General features: G+C 42.3%; 1 protein-coding gene across 2 annotated transcripts in view; it reads left to right on the forward strand.

Annotated features, from left to right (window-relative positions):
- The window catches only part of rps6ka1 (ribosomal protein S6 kinase a, polypeptide 1), a 69157-nt gene extending 54053 nt beyond the window's left edge, over positions 1-15104 (forward strand). For both annotated transcript variants that reach the window (XM_056295243.1, XM_056295244.1), the window contains 14 exons: positions 56-198; positions 1391-1461; positions 1642-1730; positions 1935-1999; positions 2209-2311; positions 6069-6199; positions 7063-7188; positions 8028-8117; positions 8347-8505; positions 8719-8880; positions 9055-9131; positions 9213-9330; positions 9607-9744; positions 13151-15104. In XM_056295243.1, coding sequence (XP_056151218.1) covers positions 56-198; positions 1391-1461; positions 1642-1730; positions 1935-1999; positions 2209-2311; positions 6069-6199; positions 7063-7188; positions 8028-8117; positions 8347-8505; positions 8719-8880; positions 9055-9131; positions 9213-9330; positions 9607-9744; positions 13151-13273 — 1595 coding nt within the window. In that variant the 3' untranslated portion in view covers positions 13274-15104. The remainder of the gene's footprint in view (positions 1-55; positions 199-1390; positions 1462-1641; positions 1731-1934; positions 2000-2208; positions 2312-6068; positions 6200-7062; positions 7189-8027; positions 8118-8346; positions 8506-8718; positions 8881-9054; positions 9132-9212; positions 9331-9606; positions 9745-13150) is intronic.
- The last annotated feature ends 3889 nt before the right edge of the window (positions 15105-18993 follow it).

Below are 18993 nucleotides of genomic sequence, written 5' to 3' on the forward strand. Positions count from 1 at the left end.
ACATAGCTGAAGTGTGTGCACTTTAGTGTTGACTGCATGTTGGTCTGCCTTCCAGATTTTGGCTTGTGCAAAGAAGCCATTGACCATGAGAAGAAGGCCTACTCTTTCTGTGGTACAGTGGAATACATGGCGCCAGAGGTCGTCAATAGGCAGGGACACATCCACAGTGCCGACTGGTGGTCATTTGGCGTACTGATGGTAAGAAAGTTAAAAGACATAGTTCAGTCTTTACCAAATCATTCTACACATACCCATATCATAGTGCTTATAGTACATCCAAAATCTGCACTGACTGTTTTTTGTACATATTTTTCATGCACTTTGACTTCTCTAAGTGCTTTATAAGTACTTCTATTTCCTGCATGTGTGCTTAGCCAGCAAAACAAGCATTTCATTATGAGAGTAATCTTGCTTTCATATATGACAGATGAAATTGAAACTTGAAACTTATTTGCTTCAAAGCAGTGGTTCTCCATCTGATCCCCGGGGACCCCCAGTGCTGCTGGTTTTCTATACTGCCATGTAGTTGATTAGTTTCACTTAGATTCACTGTGCCAGGTCTGAAAAGTCCCCAGGCGTTTCTCAATAAGTGTACTTGTCTGCACTTTTGTCCTCGTGAACTTGAGCAACATTATCTGTCGCAGCCCAGGTTCTGTTCCAAAACACATTTTCACATTTAGACAAGAACACTTCAAATGCCCGCATGTGTTCTCGGTCCACCTATTAAATCAAGGATGCATCTGTTGATGAATCGACAAACTTGATATAAAAAAAGGTTCCTAGCATTCATTTTGACTTTAACAGCAATGGCTGAGGAAACCAAAGCCTACAGCTATAATGCTTTATAATTTTTGTACTACAACTGTCATTTTGGCTCCAAATTAACTTTTGAGAAATTTTGTGGTGAGAAATCAACAGTATGCATTTCAAATATTTTCCGTTTTTGGAAAAGTAATGCCAATTTGAAAATTTGCTCTGATTTTTTTTTTTTTTTCCTGAGCTAGGAAGCCCCACTGGCTTTGGGTATTGTGCTGAACCAGCAAGTACCTCGTCTCCTCTCAAACTGAACATTGAACTTTTTCTACATGTTGCAATCTTGTGAATTTGTACCCCAACATTGAGCTTGCCAAACACATACCCTTCAAAAATGCAGTTCATATTTGGAGTACTCAGTATTGAGAAAAGCCCTGTGACTAGATGGCTGGAAAACCTGTCACAAAGGTGAATGTAATTAACTATGGGAATAGAAAACGTGCAGTGCTTTGGGTCCCTCAGGGTCAGAATGAGAACTTGAAACCACCACTTTAAAGAGCCTTGGAAAGATTTTTTGTTTGTTGTTTGTTTTGTTTAATTGCACTTGCATACAGTGTGATTATTTTTTGTTCCACAGTTCGAGATGCTGACAGGCACCTTGCCATTCCAAGGGAAAGACCGCAAAGAAACTATGAACCTGATTCTGAAGTACTTTTTTTAATTCTTTTAAAACAGCTTACGGTTGCAATATGAACTACATCGTTATCTAGAGATAGCCATCCTACAATTTTTCTTAATGCTAGTTTCACCAATTTGTTGGCCTCTAGTGTAACTTGGGTTACATTTTCATTCCTGTTGCACCTGTCTCTTGCATGTCTCCCCCTGCAGGGCACGTTTGGGAATGCCTCAGTTTCTCAGCGCTGAAGCCCAGTCTCTGCTTAGGGCTCTGTTCAAGAGGAATCCTGCCAACAGACTGGGTTAATATCAACAAACACTTCACAAATATAAGCCTTAACAATGTATTTCTTCGGAATTGAAATCCCAGTGATGGCTTTCTCGTCTAGGACTCGCTCCTTGTATACCATGGTTTACCATGCTTGCAGCCTTGAAAATGAAACAGTGATCGGTATCAGACTTAATTTGTGATTCATGTTCCTTCATGGTATTGTTGTGTTTGGCAGGGTCTGGTGCTGACGGTGTAGAGGAGATCAAGCGACACTGCTTCTTTGCCACCATTGACTGGAATGTGAGTGTCTGAGAATTTACTTCACCGACTTATAGCATGGTTAACAGATTTGTGTTCATGTATCCATCCACAGCACATAAGGCATGGGGAAAAATATTCATTTAAGATGATAAGAATTTCAAGTCTGTGTCGGGTGTGGGGGAACTCAACCATACAGTGTGTGAGTAAAAGTCTACAAAACATCCACAATTCTCCTTATTCCTTTTCAGAAACTCATCCGCAAAGAGATAAAGCCTCCTTTCAAGCCAGCCGTGGCTCGTCCAGATGACACCTTCTACTTTGACTCAGAGTTCACCTCCCGCACTCCTAAAGGTCAGAGATGTAGGCTGAAATTCAGTTAGTTGACATCACCTATTTCCTGTCTTTGTTGAAAGCTGTTAAGCAAAAGCAATGCAATATCCCCCCCCCCATTACAACTCTCTCAGAGTAGATGCAACAAATATGGGCTTTAGAAAGCTTTTTGTGGCCATTATTCTGCAACATGGCAAGAGCTATGCTACTCCGGCTACATTTCTTCACACAAGAAAGCTTATTATGATCATAGAAATAATTGCATAGGCAGCACTAGGACATCAGGTATGGGGAAGCTAAATTTCCTAGGATTTTCATAAAACAAAATTGGTTTAACCTGACAGCTAGACTGACACTACAAATAAGAAAGTCCTCATCTTGCTAAAATGTGACTCAATGAACTTTATTCCACTGTGAGCATTTGACTTAAATCACAGCAAGTTGAATCAGTTCATCTGGACATAACATTTATTAAGAGAACTGTTTCATCACTCATCTATGTGACCTCGTCAGAGGCTGAAGACTTCTTTACCTGGATTATTGAGCATGCATGAAGACATTCGACTCAAAATTACAATCAAATTTCCTGTTAGGCCTATACGTTATCACTGAAGACAGTTTGCCTTTACCACTCAGTGATGTTTGATTTGTTGTTGTTTAAGATCACAGTCACACATCTCAGAATGAAAAGGGTGTTTGCATGTGCCTATAAGCTGTGGCTGATAGACGGAGGATATTTGAAGGGGTGTACATAAGGCTGACATGACACCTGTCATGAACATGAAGGAGTCTTTATGAATGTTTGACTGTTGTCATTAAGTGTCATATGGTCAGTTATGTCATTTGTCATGCAAAGTTGACATTGTTTGAGATGTCTTTGTTGTAGCAACCCCGAGTGAGACCAAGCCGCTCGATTTGTTATTTTCAAACAATGTCAACTTTGCATCAAAAATGTCACAATTGATCAAATAGCACTTAATGACAATATTCAAACATTCATAAAGACTCCTTCATGTTCATGATGGTGTCATGTCAGTCTTATGCACACCCATTCAAATAAAGTGTTACCTAACCTTTTTTATTTTACCAACACATTACAGACATAATTCATAGTGAGTTGAAAATGAAAATAATCAGTGTTTTCCATCTCAACGCCCAGGGTATTTACAAGTATCTAGCATTACACCAGATACAAAATGAAATGAAGAGCTATGCGAGTGTAAGCGCATATTATTGCATGCAAGGATAGTCTACATTGGTTGGTATTGAAATAGAATGAGCAGAAATTAATTCATAACAAGAATGTTCAAAAAAATTGATTGATTTTGAAATAATAATAATAACAATAATACGCAGTGGTTAGTGTGGTCGCCTCACGACAAGAAAGTCCTGGGTTCAAGCCCCGGGGTAGTCCAGCCTTGGGGGTCGCCCCAGGTCATCCTCTGTGTGGAGTTTACATGTTCTCCCCGTGTCTGCGTGGGTTTCCTCTGGGTGCTCCGGTTTCCTCCCACAGTCCAAAGACATGTAGGTCAGGTGAATCAGCTGTACTAAATTGTCCCTAGGTGTGTGTGTGTGTGTGTGTGTGTGTGTGTGTGTGTGTGTGTGTGTGTGTGTGTGTGTGTGTGTGTGTGTGATGGCCTGGCAGCCTGTCCAGGGTGTCTCCCCACCTGCCGCCCAATGACTGCTGGGATAAGCTCCAGCATCCCCGCGACCCTGAGAGCAGGATAAGCGGTTCGGCTAATGGACGAATGAATGAACAATAATAATAATAATAATGTCCCTGCTTCTGGATTTTTTTCAGTGATAATTTTGGGAAAGCTAAGCTTTCCCTCACCTCTTAATAGCCCCACCTATGAATAAATGTATTACACTTAATTAAGTATAAGCAGCTTAAGCAACCTTTAGATTAGAGTCCGTTTGAGTGGTCATTTTATTCTAATTAACTTTTATAAGGGAACATGGCATAATGGGGACACCAGCCCCTTTCAACATGTCCTGTCTGCACCTGTGTATGAGTGTACTTATGTTTGTATGTATACTGCTCAAAAAAATAAAGGGAACACCTAAAAACACAATATAGACCTCGATGAATGAAATATTTCAGCTGAAAATCTTTATTTATTAGACAGAGGAATGTGTTTAGAGCAAAATAACCTAAGAATGATCAATGGAAATCAAAATCATTAGTCCATTAACGTCTGGATTCAGAATCATACTCAAAATCAAAGTGGAAAATGAGAACATAGGCTGATCCAACTTCTGTGGAAATTCTTCAAGACGATTCAAAATGAGGCTCAGTAGTGTGTGGCCTCCACGTGCCTGTATGCACTCCCTACAACGTCTGGGCATGCTCCTGATGAGACGACGGATGGTCTCCTGAGGGATCTCCTCCCAGACCTGGATCAGGGCATTGGTCAACTCCTGGACAGTCTGTGGTGCGACATCGCGTTGGCGGATGGTACGAGACATGATGTCCCAGAGGTGCTCGATTGGATTCAGGTCTGGGGAACGTGCAGGCCAGTCCATAGCATCAATGCCCTCGACATACAGGAACTGCTGACACACTCTGGCCACATGAGGATGAGCATTGTCATGCATGAGCAGGAACCCAGGGCCCACTGCACCAGCATATGGTCTGACAATGGGTCTGAGAATCTCATCCCGGTACCTAATGGCAGTCATGGTACCTCTGGCTAGCACGTAGAGGTCTGTGCGGCCCTCCAAGGATATGCCTCCCCAGACCATCACTGACCCACCGCCAAACCGGTCATGCTGAGGATGTTGCAGGCAGCAGAACGTTCTCCACAGCGTCTCCAGACTCTCTCACGTCTGTCACATGTGTTCAGTGTGAACCTGCTCTCATCTGTGAAGAGCACAGGGCGCCAATGGCGAATCTGCCAACCAAGATGTTCTCTGGCAAAGGTCAATCGGGCTGCATGGTGTTGGGCTGTGAGCACAGGCCCCAATTGTGGACGTCGGGCCCTCATACCATCCTCATGCATTCTGTTTCTCACTGTTTGAGCAGAAACCTGCACATTAGTGGCCTGTTGAAGGTCGTTTTGTAGGGCTCCGGCAGTGCTCCTCCTGTTCCTCCTTGCACAAAGGACCAGATAGCGGTCCTGCTGCGGGGTTGTTGTCCTCCTGCGGCCCCCTCCACGTCTCCTGGTGTACTGGCCTGTCTCCTGGTACCTCCTCCATGCTCTGGACACTGTGCTGGGAGACACATCAAAGCTTCTTGCCACAGCACGCATTGATGTGCCATCCTGGATGAGCTGCACTACCTGAGCAACTTCTGTAGGTTGCAGATACCGCCTCATGCCACCTCTAGTGGTGAGGGCACTAGCAAAATGAAAAACTAACCAAAGATCGGCCAGAAAAGATGAGGACAGGCAAATGGTCTGTGGCCACCACTTGCAAATCCATTCCTTTTATAGGGGTTGTCTTGCAAATTGTCTAATTTCCACCAGGTGGAAATTAGACAATTTACCAACAGGTGAAATTGATTCACAAATCAGTGTTGCTTCCTAACTGGACAGGTTGATATCTCAAAAGTGTGATTGACTTGGAGCTACATTGCATTGCTTATGTGTTCCCTTTATTTTTTTGAGCAGTGTATGTATGTATGTATGTATGTATGTATGTATGTATGTATGTGTGTGTGCATGTGTCCAGATGATATCTCCAGCTGCATTGTTTATTTCAATATGGGCACATAAAAGCATATTGGTATACTAAATATCTGTCTTCCCGTGTTCTGTGCCCTTGTTTGCTCCTCCAGACTCCCCTGGCGTGCCCCCAAGTGCTGGAGCCCACCAGCTCTTCAGAGGTTTCAGCTTCGTTGCCTCGTCAATGTTGGAGGAGGAGGGATCAGATGAGCCAACCCAGCTACCACCGCACCCTGTGGTCCAGGTCAGCTGTCATTCACTCATGATACACGTTCACTATTACGCAAGGAGGAGGAGGGGAGCAGGAGAGGACAAAATGGTCACAGCAAGCCTGATTAGACATTAATTGATATGCTCAATGCAAGCTTGGGACATCTCGCCAGGGAGAACACTGTGTCAGTGTACTTCCACACTTGTTGTACTCAAATGCTTCCTTCACCTGCAAATGTGATGTGATGATTGTCCCCCCCTACTTTAACTCATCGCTGTCACTTGGTTTCCGTAACACACCAACACAACCGATATTGGTTCAAAAAGGGACTTTTTTTTTCAAATCCAAATGTGAATCGTTTAATTCAAGGATACTTGTATGTAGCGCTTAAGCTTGAGTGTAACTGGTAGCGTTAATGTGATTTCATGCTGGAGTTAGTGCCAAAAACACAGTTACTCCAGCCACTGTTTAAACCACTAGATGAAGTATGTGCTGTGTTTGTGTTGTTGTTGTTGTGTTTTGTTTTGTTTTTACCCTCAATGATTCACTGAAAATGTGATGTTGAAGTAAGCCACTCAGGAGGAAGGGAATTAAGTGGCTTAAGAGTTGTAGGGGAATAAGCAGCACATAATGCCTTCAGATCCTGTTTTACGCTGGTTTGACATAGCATTCACCCCGTGTGTGTGTGTGTGTGTGTGTGTGTGTGTGTGTGTGTGTGTGTGTGTGTGTGTGTGCGCGCGCGTGCGTGCGTGCGTGCGTGCGTGCGTGCGTGCGTGCGTGTGTGCATGTATGTGTGAGAAACCAAGAAAATGAGAAAGCTGCTGGGATTACATCCAACTCTTTGTATCTGCTCCACCTCTGTCTCTTCCTTCTTTCCTCCCTCTCTCCCATCGCAGCACTTACATGGGAAGAACTTGTTGTTCAGCGATGGCTACCTGTTGAAGGAGGACATTGGCATGGGATCCTTCTCAGTCTGCAAACGTTGTATCCACAAAGCCACTAACACAGAATATGCTGTTAAGGTTGGAGCATATTGTGCATAAACCTCTACAACACACATACACACACACACAATAGAAAGGGAAACATTACTGCCTTAAGGTACAACTGTGTACTATTGCATCATCTTTTGCGCATAGCAAAGATTACATCATTTCTTTCTTTCATTCATTGATTCATCATCAGCCGCTTCCCCGGGGTCGGGTCATGGTGGCAGCAAGCTAAGTAGTACATAATTTCTCTCATATAAATTCAGCAGTGGTTGGCCACCACAACTTTGCTTCTGCTGCTAGAGTCACACTGGTCTGCAAGAGAAACTTTAGATACTAATGCGTTTATTGGTGTTTTCATTGTTATTATCAATTATCCAAACTATAAATGTACCTCTTACAACAAAGATTAGTCTCAGTGCAACAAACACAACTCTTACAAAAAAAACTCAAGGGCACTGTTGAATGCTTTGGTCAATCACGTTTTAGACTTTGAGCAAGGACAGTCATTACAAATTCGCTACGTCCTCTGGTCAGCCAGAATAGGAAATAATATCGATCAAAATCATATTTGTTTAAAATATCTCAAACTCCATTGAGCAACGTGATTTAAAAGTGAGAGAACATTAAACGGCTGGTTCTCATTTACACAAATGACCTTCTGAGGTATGACAAATAAGAGGATACAATACGATGCCTTCTCAATACATAATAGCATATGCTTGAAATGTGCATTTGAAATTTCACAAAATAAGGAGCACAGAATGCAAGTCTATTGAGAAAGGAAAGAGGAAAATGCATTTAGCATTTCTGAATGAACTTTTTGTCATAATCGAAATTTATTGTGTGATTGGTGTTTTTGTGATTGACAGATGATTGACAAGACCAGTACAGACCCCTCTGAGGAGATTGAGATTTTACTTAGATACGGACAGCACCCAAACATCATTACACTAAAAGATGTAAGTGTTTATGTGCACACACACACACACACACACACACACACACACACACACACATGCACACACGCAAAAACCCACACAGATGCATACGCCCATGCGCACACATATTTAAGGTCTGTTATCTGTCCACAATGAGGGTGTAACAAATAAGTCAAATTCAACAACATAATTTTGCATTATTTTTGTGTGTGTGTGTGTGTGTGTGTGCTGTGTACTTCGTCCATCCCAGGTTTACGACAATGGTAAGCAGGTGTTCCTGGTGACAGAGCTGATGCGTGGGGGAGAGCTGCTGGATCGGATCCTCAAGCAGAAATTCTTCTCTGAGAGAGAGGCCAGCGCTGTGCTCCACACCATCGCCAAGACCGTGGAGTATCTCCATTCACAGGGGGTGAGGAAACTGCTACCACATGACACATGCCGCTAGCCATGCTTTATTAGACTGATCATGTCTTTCATCAAACAATCAGATTGCATGGCCCAAAACTGCAAAATGTTTATGGGCTTAAGCCTTTTTTTTTTTTACTCTTCACCCTATTTTTCTCCCCCCCCCCCTATTTGTGTCTCTTATATATTACATTCGTCCTTTCTCATCTCTAACTAGGTGGTACACAGAGACCTGAAGCCCAGTAACATTCTGTACGTTGATGAATCAGGGAATCCCGAGTCGATCAGGATCTGTGACTTTGGCTTTGCCAAGCAGCTGCGTGCCAACAACGGCCTGCTGATGACCCCGTGCTACACTGCTAACTTTGTAGCTCCAGAGGTGAGAACATTCACTGGTCCGTCATGTACCATGAGACTTGCAAGTTTGGCTGATCACCCGCTGTTGTTTTGTTTTTATTGATCATGTTGAAGTGTACTATGGGATGCTCTTGGCCACCTGACATTGAACTGAAATGTGCGTATATTTTTCTCTCTTATCTAATTTTTATTAAAGGTGTTAAAACGTCAAGGCTATGATGAAGGATGTGACATCTGGAGTCTTGGAGTTTTGCTGTACACCATGCTGGCTGGGTAAATAGCAGAAAACACACACATTGTTTTTCTCTCTCCTAAATACTTGTTCTATTCACTTGTCTACTTACCCTCTACCAGTTTTACTCCTTTTGCCAATGGACCAGAGGACACACCAAATGAAATCCTGAGCAGGATAGGCAGTGGTCACTTCAGTCTGACTGGAGGCAACTGGGATGCTGTCTCTGACACAGCCAAGGTAGAGTTAGAACTCTCTCACTGTAACACCAACACCTGACTGGTCTTATTGATTGACTTCGAAAGTGTACATGCCCTGTAGTTAAGACAAACTCACGTAGGCCTTCTAAAGCTTTGCCCAGAGCCAGTGGCCTATGGACAACATCACTGAATTTTAGCACAGCTATGTGAAATGCTAACTTCCTGACTTATCGTGTTCTATCATCTTAAATGACGACTGATGGTCCTAATTAACAGCTCTGGTCTCAATCTATCACATGGTCCATTCTCATTTTAGGACCTGGTATCGAAGATGCTTCATGTGGACCCCCACCAGAGACTAACAGCCAAGCAGGTCTTCAAACACCCCTGGATTATGCAAAGAGACCAACTGCCCAACAGCCAGCTACCACACCAGGACCCTAAACTGGTCAAGGTAATGGGACTGAGCAAAATTCCTTGATTGGCCAGATGCAAACACTCCAAATGTGGGGCAAGCATTAAGAATTTGTAGACAGATTAATAAGGTGCAATCTTTATTGGTTACCAATGCTAAAAGGTATAAAAATTTGATTTCATTTGTATTGGGTTTAATCAGACACATTTATGCCTGCAGTAATATTCTCACCCACTGGTCAGCACAGGACAATATAATATGATTGAATAACAAATTGCAAAGTAAATTGATGTAGGCATGGCCAATGGTAAATAATGAGAGCACTCTTTAATAAAATTTAAATCCAACTTACAATTTCAAAACTATATATATATAAGAATTGTATGATTCTTTGTTTAACCACATTAGCAGCTGATGCATGCGAAACGCACGAAACAGGGCTGTACTGCAATGCATTAAAACTTTTTTTTACTGTATCCGTGTTGATATTCTGCTCCTCATTAGTTGAGCACTTACAACACCATTGACGGTTTGGAAACGCTATATATATACGTATATATACTTAGCATAAAAAGTAAGGAAATTTGTGTTTGGTAGATTTTCTTTGTTGTAACAATGCTTCTTAGCAATACATCTTATACCGTTGGAAAGCCTGTTTATTTCCCTTTTAAATGGTGCCACATTTGTAAGGAACATGCATTTGTGGGATGAGCAGCAGAGCTGAGTATGTGGCTCTGCCAATGCCAAACAGCTTATTTTGCTGTTGCTATTGACTCTTGTTTTGAGCTTCTGGTACCCCAGGTGCTGACAATCAGGTGCCTGATATAAGATTTATTGCCAAGAAGCATTGTTACAACAAAGAAATAATCTACCAAACACAAATGTCCTTACTTTTTGTGCTAAGTTTATATATATATATGTGTGTGTGTGTGTGTGTGTGTGTGTGTGTGTGTGTGTGTGTGTGTGTGTGTGTGTGTGTGTGTAATTATAAAATTATGAATAGACAGACAGCAAAAACTGTCAGAAGCTCACATCTTTACCTGACTTTAGTGTGTTTACAGAGAGCAGAGATAATACTGACAAGTGATTGTTTGATGTTTAAATAGAAGTGTTCTTTTGTTGCTTAGTTTCAGAATACAGGACATTGTCTCAATATGTATGAAGTGGAACAAAGGGTCAAAATGCTGCGCAGTACAATGTAAAGTGGGGTACCCTGTCACCCTAAAAATACTCTTATGGTTTCACAAATACTTGAAGGTATAAAAGGTGGTTTGATGAACAGCATACCTGGTAAATCATAGCCCCCAGAATGTGTTTAGTGCAGGGACTGCTAATGAAATCTTGATGGGGGTGGGGCTGCAAAACCAAATTAAAGCAGTAATAAAACTGAGCAAACACAAGTTAAGTGGGCTGCTTGCCAAGGGCTTATCAATAAGATGTGCAATTATCACGATAATTATGACGTTTACCATCACACACATTGAACGAATGCCAAAAACCCACAATTCATGCAGAGCTTAATAATTGCAGGCTGGTGACCATGGCCTGGATTCAAACAAATAAAAAGCAACATATGAAGCTCTTTCCAGCTGTTTTCTGCTGCTACCCATGCTATCGAATGCCAATGCAGATATGATGAGGGCATGAGCCAAAGCAGCTTCAAATCACACATGACATAAACACATGAAGTATATTTAGTTATGTTCAGATCAAAATTCATTCATTTCATATTTTTTCCTAAATCCTGACATGAGTGCCTTGAGAGGTGGAGGTTGTCCAGCGAGTAGTCTGTAAAAGGAGGTCCTGGAATGTGTCATGATGTCGGTGCGATACACATGACAGAAATTACATATTAAATAACTATTATAATGAAGGGGGATTTAAATTATATATGTTTTATTGCAAACCTATACTGTTGCCTTTAAACTCAACACATTACAACTGCACAACACAAATACCCAGATGTGCCTCATAGACTCCTGCATAAGAAATTACAATGCAACAGCAATCACCCATTCATCAAAGTGGACTACCAAGCCATTTATGAGCAAAGTCATATATGTTCATACACAAATAAAACAAAATCAGTCAATAATTACAATTGCCTTTTGGCTCACAAAACTGGCATTGAATTTCAGTTGTTGCACAGCAGTTTACAGACATGAATTTCTGTATCAAAAGGATCATCAACCTTCGTCATGGAGAGACAAGCCAATTAATTGTTTTAAAGGGAAGGAAATAATAATAATAATAATAATTTTATTTCTTGCCTTGTTTTATGTTTTTTGCCTAGGTTTGTGTTTTATTATTTTTAACTTATTTTATCTGTATTGTTGTTGAGTTTTATTGTTTCCCCTGATTTTAATGTAAAGCAGTTTGAGCTGCATTTTATGTATGAAAGGTGCTATACAAATAAAGTTTATAATAATAATAATAATCATTACATTTATATAGTGCTTTTCTAGGCACCCAAAGTGCTTCACATTGAAGGGGGTAACTCACTTCAACCACCACCAATGTGTAGCACCCACAGGCCATTTTGCGCCAGAACGCTCACCACACATCAGCTTGAGGTGGAAAGGGAGGAGTCACTGAGCCAGTTACATGGGGGGGATGATTTGGTGGCCAGATGGAGAGCGCAAGTTGGGAATTTTGCCAGGACACCAGGAGACCCCCTACTCTTTGCTATAAGTGCCATGGGAACTTCAATGACCACAGTGAGCCAGGACCTCGGTTTAATGTCTCATCCAAAGGACGGCATCTTCTACAGCAAAGTGTCCCCTTCACTGCACTGGGGCATTGGGATTTGATATTTGTTGTTCATATTAGGACCAGAGGGAAGACTGACCCCTATTGGCCCACCAACACCACTTCCAGCAGTAACTCATTTTCTGGGAGGTCTCCCATCCAAGTACTAGCCAAGCCCACACCTGCTTAGCTTCCGTCATTTGGCAGAGCCAGGGTACATGTTGGTATAGCTGCCAAAATGGAACAAAAACTAAATTTACTTTTCTGGAATATAATAGTGTTCAAAAATTAACTGCTTGCTGCAAGAGGTGTGGAATCATCACAAATAGGTTCCCAGAAGACAGGGGGTCCTAAACTGAGATGTGCTGAATCCTGCTGGAACAGGATCTGTATAAATTAAGCGGTTTCCAAATAACAAGACAAATCTAGTATTTTACATATAGAGTTAATTTGGCTATTTATTGAGATAATAATTTAACCTCACAAAAAAAATCAAACCTTGATCAGTAGGGGGTGCTGCCATACCCTCAGCACCCCTATTTCCCCGGTTATTCTGTTAACTCCTAGTTTGTGGCAAATGATTTAATAAAATGAATAGACTTTTTTTTCATACTGGCATTTTGCATGATGGATTTTACACTGTTTTCTACACCATCTTGTCCAGCCATTGAACATCACTATGTTGTTGTCTGTCCAGGGCGCAATGGCGGCCACCTACTCTGCCCTGAAGAACTCTCAACCAACTCCAGAGCTCAAGCCCATTGAGAGCTCCTTCCTGGCCCAGAGACGTGTCAAGAAGCTGCCCTCCACTTCCCTGTAGAGACTCCAAGCCATCAAATCAGCTCACTGGAGACTGACCAAAACCACACACCCCTGGCTCAAACTATCCAGTCAGCTTGCTTGGGGGACTAATGTCCCCCCTGTTCTCACCAGCAAAGGAACAGTGACTGTGGTCCTGCCTCCACCTTGTGGCATCGTTTGTCCCGTTCTTGCTATCGTCACCTGCTGTTAGTCAATGTCACTGTACAAGCAAGAGGACACGAAGGTGGATGGGGTCACCAAGGCAAAAAAAAAGAAAAAAGGATGCAGGTGTTTGGCAGATGTGTTAGCGCTATGTGCGTGTATGCACGTGTGTGCATGTGTGACCTGCCACAGAGTTAATGCAGCCATGTTTTTCAATAGTGATACTGAAAGTGTTTTCGTTCCTCAACATTGACGTGATTGGTTGTCATTCAGCTTTCTGCACGCCTGTCTGTCTGCCTGTTGTGTCGTCTGTCTTCCTGTTCTTTTCCTCCAGTTGATGAGCTTTATATATTGATAGTGCTGCCAAATCAACCTGTGCCGACAGCACCAAACCACAGTACTGTCCTTACTGCTGTTAAAAGTTTTTAGAAAGAACATTATCAACGTGAATATTATTGGGAAAAAAAATAATTCTGCCACAAATGCCTCTTTGGTTTTGGTACAGCTAGAATGTGTGAATTCTGGAAAAATGTCAAATGCTGATATTTTGGTTAATGTCAATCGATGCTTGTACTGTGTTGGACAGAGAATGTATGTGCGTCTATGTGTGTGTGTGTGTGTGTATGTGTGTTAGTTGCATGACTTGCAAAGCGTGTGTGCGTGCGTGTTTTGTCTTGTGGGATGCTGCAGGGTTCATATGCATGGTCCAGTGCCGTGATGATGTCTTGTGGCCTCCACGTCCCTCTCCCTTCCCCTCACTGCTTGGTCAATCTGCTGGCTACACTTTGAGATATGTTTGTTATTATTTTTATTACTTACATTAAAAAAAATAGAAAATTAGGTGGCTTTCTGTGAAAGAAATTTTCCCCAGTAATATTGTGGCATGTTAAATTCTCTATATTTTCTTGGTTCTCTTTTTTTTTTCCTACTGTGTTTTTCAAATAATGCATAATGAATAATGTTTCTTGTGTTGACTGCTTTTGTTTTTAGGTCCAAAGAAAGGGGTGATTAAAGATGGTGGGAAATGATGTAGAGTAGTACATAGGAGGAAATCAGTCTGCTGCGTTAACGCCATGCAGTTGTTTTGTTCTGTTTTGAAATGTTAAGCTGAGGTGGGGCTGACTGTTCTCTTGATTGAATTGAGCACTCCAGTCGATTTGTTAGCATCACCCAGAGACCCTCACCAGGGAAACCCTTCAATGCACTCATAATTTCCCCGGTATTTGCTTATCTAGCTCGTTTGCGATCTTTGCATAGCCGTTGATTCACTGAATGTGTATTGTGTAATTGACTTTGACAGCTAACATCTGAGACATCCCGAGAAAGCTCACTACCTGCTTTTCTCCCGTTGGGATTTAGTAAAAGATGGATGTGTCTCACTGCAAGTAACTTCATAGAGTAGGTTTTGCTTGAAATTGGTGCCTTGGCCTACAGGTTTGGCGAAGTGACTTGCATGGAAAACACATTATCACCACGCAGCCAGATCGTACTTTTACATCTAATGAAAGGGAAGACCTGAGTTGCTAAATAAACCACGAGCCAGCCGTCTCACCTCTTGGGATCAGAATTATGTGATTCTTGTTCAATGGCAAAAGGCTCCCTCCTTCGACTAAGGCAAGATGTTGTATCATAAAGATTTTTATATCTCACAGATAATGAATTAAAAATCCAGTTGCTATGACAAAATACATCGCACTTGTTCTGTTTTGTTTTTGTTTTTTTTGGGGGGGGGGTTCTGAGTTCTACTGAGCTTTAAAGGTACAATCGGTGTCGCCAGGGCTTAAACCCCGAACATTTTGAGTGTAGCCCCAAACATAATTTTAAATTTAAGCCTACGTGAAGCCCGACAAAAAATGTAATGTGTGAATGTCCGAGTCTTCATAACATAACAGCCTGTCAAAATAAATGCAGGTCTCTAAACTAACTCCGTGTGTGTGTGTGTGTGTGTGTGTGTGTGTGTGTGTGTGTGTGTGTGTGTGTGTGTGTGTGTGTGTGTGTGTGTGTGTGTGTGTGTGTGTGTTTTGCACCAATATTACCTTGATAATGTGGGAGGGTCTGATGGTCAACGTTGAGTGACGTGACACAAAGCGGGAAGAGACGAGTAAAGGAGAAATGGCAGAGCGTGCAAGAAAGAAAAAAAAACAACTCAAGTCTTTTTGGATTTTCCAAAAGAGAAGGAAGGGTAAGAATTTAGCCTACGTAGTAACTTTTCAATGATGGTTGAAATTGCCTGTTGATTTATGACGGGGGTGCCCAACCTTATTTGAACCAAGATCTACTTTTACATTTGTCAGCCAGCTGAGATCTACCAGCCCAAATATAGAACCATATTACTGTAATACGCATTCAATACACACAACAAACAAAATAATACAATACAGGCACTTTACAGTATAATTCTCTGTTAGAAAAGTAGAAAGAAATGTCATTCTCTACCTTAGTGGGACTGCTGGCACAGGGAGGAGGAGGCTAGTTTCTCATAGTCAGGGTTGTAGCAGCTGGTTGCAAGCTTTAGGCAGGTCACAAGGTGGTCATCTGTCATTGTGGATCTGTACTTCGACTTGATGATCTTCATGTGAGAAAAATATTAATACAGGTAGATTGTTCCAAAAAGTGCTGTGAAGTTCATGGCACATCTCCTGGGGTTGGAGTACTTTTCCTGCAGCAGTAGCTCCCAGAATGCTCCCTTCATCCCTTGTGTTGCTCTGGAATTAATCTCAGTGTCAGTTTGAAGTGTGAGGATAATAGTAATAATAATAATATTACATTTTATTTGTGGGCGTCTTTCAGAGCACTCAAGGACACCTTACAGAACACTAAAAAACAAGCAGCACCGTATCAGACAGTATAAAATCAAAACAAAGCAGTGTAGACAAAAGTTAATACAACAGATAAGTATAAAATCACCATCTACACAAAACTCAGTAAAGCGTGGATCAGACTGAATATGCAAGTTTGAAAAGGTACGTTTTGAGGTGGAATTTGAAGGATGAAAGAGAGTCAGTGTAGTGAATTTCTTGTGGGAGAGAGTTCCATAGGTTAGGGGCAGAACGACTGAAGGCTCTAGTCCCCATGGTAGTCAAGCGGGCCAATGGTGTAGTGAGTTGGAAAGCAGAAGAGGATCTGAGAGTGCAGGAGGGCGTGTGGCTATGAAGGAGTTTGGAAAGATATGAAGGAGCTAGGTTATTAAGGGCCTTAAATGTGATGAGCAGGAGCTTGAAGTCGATACGGTATTTAACAGGGAGCCAGTGGAGTTGCTGAAGAACAGGGGTGATATGAGCTATGGAGGGAGTTCTGGTAATGATATGGGCAGCTGAATTCTGGACCGAGACACTTGAGGGGAAGACCAAAGAGGATAGAATTACAGTAGTCAATACGGGATGTAACCAGGGTGTGAGTGAGTATGGCTGTGCTTTTAGGTGTAAGGATCTCATTCTCCACAGCAGGGCTGTCCAGATGAAACAGTGATGCCACTTCGGAGGCAATATCATCCACATCAATACTTCCAAATGGAAAACACAGATAGCTGACAACAGGGACTTTACTGACTTTGCATCCACTGAACCTATCAAACTCTGACAAGATGCTCTGAACTTGCTCCTCGAAATGTGCATTATCAAGCTGTGCTGTGTTGTTACCCTGAAGTTTAAGTTCTGCCTGCATGTGAGCAAAGTTTTGCGGGTCACTGCATTGCAGCCTACTTGACAGCAGTTGGAGCTTGCTTTTAAACACGTTCACTGAGCTGATCATGTTTATTACATATTTATCCTTTCCCTGTAGTTCTAAACTCAGCTCATTCAGCATGCTAGTGAGATTAGGTAGGAATGCCAAATCCAAAAGCTACTTGTTGTCCTCAAGCTGTGTATATTCGGCATGTTTAGCGAACTTGAGACAATCTATGACTTCAGGCAACAACTCACTGAATCTCTCCAAAAATGTACCTCTGCTCAGCCACCTTCCATCCGTGTACAGCAACAGGTCTGTGTTCTGCTCCTGTCTCCTCCATGTGTGCGCGAAATAATCTCCTCTGTAGGCTCCCTGCCCTAACCAAGCACAGTCTTCATAGCTATATCCATCACTTATTTCATGTTTAAGATCTTCCCACACAGTACTTGGGGGTGAATTATGCAATGATAATTAAGGAAGTCCGGGAAAGAATCGCTTTGCTTGCACAATCCAACAAACCCATAAGTACGGCCTACCATAGCAGGTGCGCCATCAGTTGTAATGGAGATCAGTTAAAAAGGGGCAGTTCATTATGGTTAACGAATTTCATGAATGGTTGAAAAATATCTTCGCCATGTCAAATTAAACGCTCAGTTATTTCATTTGGTTTATTTAACAAAACAAGAGACAGTGAGAAATACGGCCGGTTTCTCAGGTGAGCAGTTCATACTGACTTCAGGCATGCGCAGTACAGTAGATGAGTACTAAGCATTTCCACCCAGGCCGATGATAGGATGCTTGAGCTGTCAGTCATGAATAAACGTAGACAATGTCTTGACATCTCCCCCTTTTAAAGATGACTCCCCCCTCTGGCATCATCACAGGTTCATCTTAACATATTGTAGAGAATTCGGGGGGCAGCCCGGCCAGACCGTCACAGCCGGGACAGTCTTGCTAGAGTCATTCTCCTTCTCAAGAAACCATCACTTAACCCCTCTGACGTCAAAAACTACAGACCAGTTTCCCTTCTACCCTTTCTATCCAAAACTTTCGAAAGTGCTATTTTTAACCAACTTTCTTTGTACCTCCACCAGAACAACCTCCTGGACCCCAACTAGTCTGGGTTCAGGGTGGGTAACTTGACAGAGATGGCCCTCCTTACAGTGACAGAGTCGCTGCACTCTGCGAGAGCAAACTCTGTCTCCTCTGTCCTGATACTCCTGGACCTGTCAGCTGCGTTTGACACAGTGAACCACCAGATCCTCCTCTCTACCCTCGAGGGGCTGGGTGTCACAGGCTCTGCACTCTCAATGTTTGCATCCTACCTGACGGGTCGCTCCTACCAGGTGACATGGAGGGGATCTGTGTCGGAGCCTCGAAGACTGACTACAGGCGTTCCACAGGGTTCGGTTCTGGGTCCTCTCCTTTTCTCCCTGTACACGACATCCCTGGGTTCTGTTATTCGCTCGCATGACTTTTCTTACCATTGTTATGCGGATGACACCCAGCTGATCTTGTCCTTTCCTCCCTCTGACACACAAGTAAAGACACGCATTGCTGTGTGCTTGACTGACATCTCGGACTGGATGGCGACACACTACATACATATCGCTCAGTTCAAGCTGAAAGGTAAAAACAGAGACCTACTGCGTTTTATTTATTTATTTGTTTTTGTTTCTTTTTTGCAAGTTCAGTCAAACTCTGAAGATATTTATGTCTTTACAAAAACAACCTTACCTGAATTTTTACTTTAGTTTCTTCCTAAAGCCTGTGCGATTTGTCCGGTCTCACTGTAAGACAGATTCAACAACGGCCGATATTACGCTCTTGTGACCAACCACCTTGGGCAAAAGTCTGACAGTGTCAGAAATTTAGGATGACCATATCACAATGTGACCCAGCAGTGACTCA

The sequence above is a fragment of the Lampris incognitus genome, chromosome 16, assembly GCF_029633865.1.
Source record: "Lampris incognitus isolate fLamInc1 chromosome 16, fLamInc1.hap2, whole genome shotgun sequence".
In the NCBI taxonomy this organism is placed as follows: Eukaryota; Metazoa; Chordata; class Actinopteri; order Lampriformes; family Lampridae; genus Lampris; species Lampris incognitus.